Genomic DNA, 8128 nt, shown 5'->3' with positions numbered 1-8128 from the left:
GGGTCTCCACTCAGCTCTGACACCAGTCACTGGGCGACTGGAAACTCCCTTCACCCCTTGGGGTTTCCTGTCCCTCAGCTGAAGTTCAGGACCCATCACAGCATCCCACAGTGGTGCAACGGGAGAACCGGGAGCGGTGCAGACAGGAACGTTGGGAATACTGGTGGGATGAGGGACAGGAGCGTGGGGAGGCCCCACCCAGAGGCCTGCTGGCCAGGCAGCGGCCCACCCCCCCCGCAGGCAGGATCCCGCTGGGTGCCCTCCTCCTGTCCCCTCCCCTCCACACACTCGCCTTCCTTCCCGTGCCCTGTCATTACCAGCTCTACCGCCCGGGCTGGGGGCTGGGGGCTGGGCCCCCGGCTGGGCAGGGGGCTGGGGGCCTCTTTCTGCACAGCTGAGGCCTGTCTACACTGGCACGATCACACTGCTGACTCATGCTGGTGCGGACTCGTGGGTTCACCTCGGTGTGGCCATATTTGGATTTGAGAATATTTTAATATGAGGACCGTGAAAATTCCTCCAAAATCAATTTCCTTGGCTGTATTTCTGTTCTCAGAGCCCTAGTGGACAGGGGTTTCCTGTAATAATAAAATAAAATCGGCCAGTCCTCCTTCCGCCTTCTTCAGGGAGATGTTTTGTTGTGAGGTGTCCGATTCTGTTGGAACGGAAGGCAAAACCGCCGGTTGTCTCTTTAAATCGGCTCTGCAGTGTGATGGGGCCGGCGGGCTGGCTGGGAAGAACCATTCCCACCCTGCCGCAGGGAGCTGGCCGCCGCCATCAGCGCCTCCCCCATCCCCATGGTTACGGCTCCTGCTTCCCGACCGTCCCTGGTCCCTGGCTGTCGCCTGCCCGAGGGAGCAGGTGCCGGCCGCCGGCCGCCGGCACTCCTCACCGGAGTCCGGGAGGCCGCCTGCTGAGAACGGCAGTGACTGCCTGCCCCTCCGGCTCTGACACCCTCCCCGGTGCAGAGCCCTGGCCATCGCCGGGCTGCAGCCTTGCAATCTGTTGATAACTCCACTCACGGGCTCCAGCGCTGCCCCTGGGGTGGAAAACTGCTCCCAGACCCGGGAACTCACCGCCTCTCGCCAACAGGAAGCGCAAGACCGCTGCCACTCCTGCTGTTTTTGCCAAAATAGGTGAGAAGTTGGGCTGCGTTTCTCCGGGGTCCGCGCGGCAGGTGGGCCCCCGGGCGAGGAGGCAGCAGGACGCGGGGGGAGGCGAGGTCGGAGCCCGGTGGCCGCAGCGTACACTGCCCTGGCCGCTTCCTGGGCATCCGTGCCAACCAGGAGTGAGCAGCTCCTGCCCTTCCAAATGCAGATTCTCAACAACTTTGGGTTACACAGACGGCACGGAGCCACCAGATAAACTGATCTGTGTGGGAGACGCCAGCCCGTGAGGTCTGGCCACGTTCGGGCAGCGGAAGCGTTGCCCTCCCAGGTCTGGCTGTCCGTTGGGTGTTACTGGAGCCTCTTGACTTAAACTGACAGACATGCTGTACGTGTCTTCTGCAGCCTGAGGTTGGGCTGAGTGTCTCGCGCTGGGATGGCGAGCGGAGGTTGGTTTTTAAATATGGAGAAGGAAGTGCTCCCCGGGGGCACCGTCCCTCTAAGGCTCTGAGGCCCCAGGTGGTCCCCAGAGCCTCTGCCTGACTCAGATACCCCAAGCCAGACACTCCGACAGGCTGGCTGGGTCGAGGGGAGAGGAGATGGGGGCAAACTTCGGAAGGAGCTGCTGCCGGCGGCACCTGGGGGGCTGCCCTGTGGGTGGGTGCTAGTTGCAGGTGGCAGGGAGAACCCCCACCCACCCTGACCTGCCCTGTCTTCGCAGATGGGGGCGGCCTCTTCACCCTCTCCCGCCCCATCACGGTCGCCCAGGGCTCGACCCCGTGGCCGCTGCCTGGGACCTTGACCTTCTGGACGGCCATGGAGGCCGGCGGGGAGAACGGTGCGACGTAATCGGCTGTGCCGTTGGCACCACCTCCATCCCCTGCTCACACTTCAGTAACTTCACTGTGCTCATGGTGAGTACACGCGGGGGCCGGGTCGGGGGGGGGCAGGCCGAGGCTGCCACCGCCACTCACGGATCCCCAGGCAGGGAGAGCGAGCTGCCTTGTGGTCAGCCGGGGGCGGTGGGCGCATGCTGGCCCTGCGGCCAGGGGCCCTGGGGGCGGGGCCGGGGCGGAAGGGGGGCCGCGGGCTGCCTGCTCCGTTGCTCGTCAGCGGCTGCTCGGCGTAGCTCATACTAATTAGTGGCAGACGTGCTGCAGCGTTGAATCACTGAATCAGTGGAAGACACAGTGTCCCACCACCACCCAGGCTCAACCCGTGACCTGTGAAAACCTCTCTGACCCCGGGCCGGGGCCCTCCCTCTCCTGGCCCCAGGCCCCGCACACAGCCCTCCGGCTGCGGCCCTGCCGGCCCCCTTCCCGTCAGAAAGTTGGCTGAATGGCAGGGGATGCGGGTGGGCTTCAGAGGCACGTTCGACAAGCACAGAGGACGCCGCTCTCACCAGAAAAGGGGGTGCGGCCGGCTGCGTGGGGCTCGGCCTGCAGGCTTGGGGTGCTTCCCTGTGGTTGCCGCTGGCTTGGATTCCGGAAAGGGTGGTGCTGAGTAAATAACGCGTTGTGCGTGCTCGTGAGGGACAGCGGCCGAGCGCACGCAGAGAACGCCGATGGCCGAGGACAGCGCGGCCACAGTGGCCGAGGCTCGGACACCGACAGTGGGTCGTCAGTGCAGACCCGACTCTTCACAAGCAGGGCTGTGTCTGAGTCACTTGCTCATTTTCTTCCTGTTGGATTAGAAATGTCCAAACAAGAGAGATGCTTTTTGCCAAAGGTCGGCATCATCTCTCAGAGCTGCCGCGCCACCTGCCTCTCAGGCGTCTGAGGGCGTGTGTTCCAGGCGCAGCCCGGCCCGCACCCCAGCTCTGAGCCCGTCACCTGTTGCCTGCAGGCACCACCCCGCAACAAGCCAGGGCCTCCGGGTTGGCCGCGTTTGAAGCTTTGCATCCTCGAATTTAGATCCTCATTTGCAAAATGGGTCCTGTCATTGGCAGATGAAGGGTGAACGGGGGAGGGGGGCAGCACCGCCCCCGGGGGCCCCACCACACGTGATCCAGGTGCCCCAGCGTCAGGCCCCGTCTTCGCCTCCGTCTCTGACCCTCCAGCCCTTCTGTGCAAATCTGCAGGGCCGCCCAGGCCGCCAAGCACCCTCCTTCCTCCAAGTCCATCCACACCCTCCCCCCAGCTCCCAGCCCCCTCCACGCCGGCCAGTCTGGGACTCTGGGAACCAGCTGGATTACCCTTGCCTGGAGAGCTTGGAATCTCAGCAGTTTGTTGGGTTTTTATCGCTAACAAATAACATTCACACTGGAGAGAGCTTCTGAGAGGAATAGAGATGCCAACCTCACGTGTGGTGCTGCAGCTCTGCTGCAAGCACTTTCCTGCCTGTGTCTGGGAGCCTGTGGGTGAGACGCCTGCGGCCCCTGGGGGCCGCGGGGAGGAAAGCCAGCGGGGGCAGCTCCGGCCCCGTGCCCCAGGCTGCCACGCTCCGGCCACCTGCTCGGGCCTGGCCCTGGAAGTCAGCTGCCCTGACCAGCTCCTGAGTGTAATGGCACCGAGGTGTCCTGGAGGCCACGACCCCGGTTTGAACCGGGCTGAACCCTGAGCGTCTTCGGGCAGGCTTTCTGGCACCTGTGCCTCCTTCCGAGCGAGTTGCCTGTGTGCCCTCGGCACCAACAGGGTGGTGAACACCCAGGCGTTCCGCTGGGGGCTGAGGGGCTGGGGGCCTGCACCCTGCAGCCTGGTCTCCAGCAGGTAACGCCCAGGCCCCAACACCTGCCCAGCGCTGACCCTCATCAGAGTGTAAAACAGGATCTGACTGCACTGCTGCTTCTGCAATGATGCCATGGATACTCAAGTTCAAGCAGGTCCCAAAATGCGTGTGACTTTGCCCCTCGCGCTCCCCTGTGATCCTCACCGTTAGCGCAGAGAACAGCGCTCTCCAAGGGAACAAACAGACACATCTGGAACTGGAGTAAAAACCGTCCAAGCCTGGGCACTCTTTCCTTCCTGAGTGTGGCATCCGGCGGTCCCGCGGGCGGTGCTGGCACCGCCGCTGCTCTCTGGCCATACCCATCGCAGGGGATTAGCTGGGCGGCAGGAATGGTGTACGTGGCCTCCCCACGCGGCTTCCCCGCAGCCCCTGTGGCTTCAAGTGGGGCCCAGAGGGGGAGCCCACCCGCTCACCGATGCGGTGGCCTGAGTGCCACGGAGACCCGCTCGGCGATGGCGCATCAGTGTGGCCCGGGCCCAGGAGGCGGCTGCAGTGGCAGCCCCGCTGGCTTTGAGTCGGGGTGACCTTCGCCAGGCCCTGCAGGGCCTGGAGCCGGGACAGGCTGAGAGGCCAGGCCGCCCCAAGGGCAGACACCACGCAGGACGCCCCGGTCCACACAGAAGCACCCGCGTTCCCACAAGAAGGGTGGAAGTAAAACCCCAGAGAGACCAGGGTGGAGGCAGGGAGGGGCCCGGGAAGCCGGTGCCGAGGATCAGCAGGGGGCTGGGGGCCCGCAGGGCATCCGTGGGCTCCCTCTGAGCCAGTGGAACCCGGGCCAAGCCTGTGGGGGGGCTCCCACTCCGACCCGCCCGCTGCCCGCCTGCGAAGCTCCAGCCTCAGCGCTTCCGTGAGTTCCTCCAGTTTGCTGCTTTCTATTCAGTCCAATATTTAGATTTCTAACAACTTATAAAACCTGCCTTCATCTCACAGAGTTTGTCGCCCACCTCAGGCCTCCCCTTACTGTTGACGGTTTTAAGCAAGTAACCCCAGTCCTGAAGGAAAGCCCGTCGTATTTCTCGATGTCTTTTCTCCAAAGTTCTCCATAATTAGACCAGCCCACCCACCCTCAAAGGAAGGTGGCTACACACCACACAAACGTCCAATCGGGGCAACCTGTGCTCCGAGTGAAGAGGTGGCTCATCTGCGTCTGCCTCTCCCCCGGGACTCCCTCAGGGAAGGCCGACAGGTCAGCAGGATCGCCCCCAAAAAGCAGACGAGGGGCCGCGGGCTCCACAGAGTTCAGCCTTGGTCGGGACAAGCCCGGGTGGAAGGACCTGCCTACCTCCAGACACCCGAAGGCCCAGTCTGGATGCCTGGCCACGCGGGAGGGACGCCCGTAGACGGTCTGCACCGCGGCCCAGAGAGGCCAATTTGCCGCTTTTGATCAGACAAGCGACACCTGACCTGACCTCTTCCCTCCTTTCTTCTTGTCTTTCTTAACATCCCGATTTGTTTGATTGCAGAACGTACCACAAAGGACACATCCAACTAAAATCATAATGAGGTGCAAAGGAAAAGGGGAAATTCAAACCAAGCAGCACGGGGACTGCTGCCCTGGGACCATTGCAGGCTCCACGGGGAAGCAGGAGCCCGGGGTCCCCGGAGGAGACACACCTTGGCTGTAGCTTCTCCCGCAGCCCCGCCGGTCATCCTGCAGGCACAGACGTGAGCAGGAATTGCGGGCTTCAGCCCCACAGCCGGGCAGCACCGCGGCTCCCGGCACCTGGTGCGTGGCCTCGTCCACTGGGCGTTGCCTTCGCCTCCCCTCTTCCTCTGTGGGTTCTCTGGACCTCTCTCCAGCCTCTCTGCTCTGAGGTCAACGCTCCATCCACTGTCGCTGGTCCCCAGAGCACCGCTGGTTCCACAGCCTCTGAGGGACTTGTTCATCCAATGCTGTCTGACCACATACTGGACCATCATAAGGGTTTTGCCTGTGGAACACTTGCAGAGTAGCTTCTTCCAAGAGGAACTTGTACATGTGTGAACTTTAAAATATAAAATACATCGCCATTTTGCATTACTTACTTTGAATTTTAAATGTCACCTCTAAAAATGTAGAAAGCACTGTTGATAACTCTGATTTGGAGAAAGGGAAAAAAATAGGAGGCCAAGTGGAATTAAATCTGTTTCTCCTAAATCATATATTGTGGATGCAGCTGCTGCGGGGTCGGAGACGCCCCTCACCACCGTGAGAAGCCTCAAAACTGGGCCCTCGGACGAGAAGGAAGGGGTCCAAAGGCAGGGTGACCTCTGGGCTGGTCCAATGACAGGCTGGGCGTCATCCTCAGGAAACGCCTCTGTGTCTTGAACGGATGCTCTGAGATGCTTTCCTGCTGCAGGAAAACCAGTTCTGGCTCTTACTAGGCTTAACGTACAGGGGTTTTGCGTGTGTGAATAGAAACTGGCAGATAAGATGCTTTTGGAGGTAAGCTCTCCACCGAAGGTCCAGGCACTGCATGGGCTCCCCCATCGTGGGTCAGATGCACCTGTGGCCCTCGGACCCAGGGCATCAGGCCATTGCTGTGGACGCTGCATCAGGAAGCAAGTGCTTGCTTTGTTCACCCCCCTCCTCCGCCATCCCTCCCCCAACCCCAGAAAGAGTCAGGGGTCTGACCTCAGTCTTTAGGGGAAGCAGTGCAGGTGACAGCACCCGGAAAAGGTGGGGAAGGGGCTTGTAAGCCCCCCAGAGGGGGTGGACCCACCCCGGGTCCCTCAGCTCCAGGAGAGACACCAGGACACGGGTTCCGACTGAGTCAGTGAGAGAACCGGACGGGCCAGACCCGGAGCGGCTCTCGCGTGTGGACATGAAACCAGTAACAGAGGCCCGAGTGCACCTTTGTGAAGAGTCAGGGGGTCTCAGCCCCGGCTGATGTCACAGGAGGGACACACCATCGTCTCCCATGAAAAGGACGACACGCACAGGCCCAGGGACGCCGCCAGTGCCCAGTCAGACCTGAATCCAACACTCCCGGCTGATGACTCTCGGAGATATCAGGGCTTGACCAGGAAAACCTGCCTTTCCTCGACGTTTGCAGTGAGTTGCATCTGGCAGGAGGCTGGTGCCCGCGGAGCCTGACAAATGCAGAAACACCCTGGGACTATTGGGCCTCGTGAGCCCCCTTCCCGCCGTCGCCTGACGGCAAATGCTCCAGAATTCAGGATGCGTGAGGGCCCCTGGCAGGCAGGACGCTAGTGGGAGCTGAACGCCCCCGGGAAGTAAGAATGGCAAGCTGCCCTCTCTTTCTTGCGAAACATCTATTCTCCACCAGGAGACCATCCTGCCCCTCGTCACAGAGGCCCATCCTTGCCCAGATGGAGGCTCCTGGTTGCAGGACAGAGGGCCCAGCAGCCTTCGTGCTCCCCTGGGGGCGGTGTGAGCCCTGCTGGGATTTGACCACAGACCCTCCCCTGTGCCGAGGCTTCCCGGGCATCTGGAGTGGGCGGGACCTCCAGGTCTCCCCTGGGGACGTGCAGCCTCTGCGTCCCAGTCACCTTGAGGCTGGCGTTTCTTGGCTGCCTTTCCTCCTGAGCTCGTGACTCCACGGATTTGGGCTGTGAGCGCAGCGTGCATCCTGCTGACACCCTGGGTGTCTGGACGGGAGCCGTTGGGGTTCTGTGCGCGTCTACACCTGCGCTTCAGGCTTCCCGGCCCGTGGACGGTCAGGCCTGCAGCACGAGGGCAGCCGCGGCGCCCTTCCCCGACCGCCTGCTTATTCTGGGCAGGGCGCTATTTCTGGCTTCACTGGACAGTGGGGACCCTGGGCAGCCAGACGCTGAGGCCCCCTCGGCGTCCAGGTCACTCGGTGCCTCTTCCCAGTGACCAAATTCAATCAGCTGTTGCCATGACAACAGCGACCTCCTCACCAAAGTTCCTGCGTCGGAGCAAAGTCGGGGTGCAGAGGCCCCAGCTGGGGCCCAGGGTGGCTCCTTTGAGCGCGTCCCCTGGCTGGCCGGGCCTCCAGGAACATCCACGAGGAGAGAAGCCACCTGAGCCCGGACGCGCTGGCTTCCTGACTCCTGCTGTGACAGGCCAAGGCCTTCTCGGGGTGCCTCTCTGCTCCCCACGACCCCATCCTGGAGGAGCCGCCAGCCACCTCCGCTGTCCTCGCAGCCCAGGGAGGCACCAGTTGGAGCTGCTCTGGGCCTGGGGCGGGGGCGTCAGCCTTGGACGCCCCTGCGGTCTGCGGGAATGGGGCCAGCACGACGGCAGACCCCTAGCTCTGACCACCAGCCACGTGGTCACAGCCGGCGCAGCTCAGGTGGTCCCCCAGGGGATGCCAGGCAGCCCTCCACAG

At 62.6% G+C, this 8128-nt stretch overlaps 1 protein-coding gene across 1 annotated transcript in view; it reads left to right on the top strand.

The window, feature by feature from the left end:
* Window positions 1-1003: 1003 nt before the first annotated feature.
* ADGRA1 (adhesion G protein-coupled receptor A1) overlaps window positions 1004-8128 on the top strand; it is a 34048-nt gene continuing 26923 nt past the window's right edge. Inside the window, exons 1-2 of the mRNA XM_036829170.1 lie at window positions 1004-1136; window positions 1828-2020. Coding sequence (XP_036685065.1) covers window positions 2018-2020 — 3 coding nt within the window. The 5' untranslated portion in view covers window positions 1004-1136; window positions 1828-2017. The remainder of the gene's footprint in view (window positions 1137-1827; window positions 2021-8128) is intronic.

Source organism: Balaenoptera musculus, chromosome 16 (assembly GCF_009873245.2).
Source record: "Balaenoptera musculus isolate JJ_BM4_2016_0621 chromosome 16, mBalMus1.pri.v3, whole genome shotgun sequence".
In the NCBI taxonomy this organism is placed as follows: domain Eukaryota; kingdom Metazoa; phylum Chordata; class Mammalia; order Artiodactyla; family Balaenopteridae; genus Balaenoptera; species Balaenoptera musculus.
The sequence above is the reverse complement of the archived record's forward strand: the minus strand, read 5'-3'. Positions and strand labels throughout refer to the sequence as shown.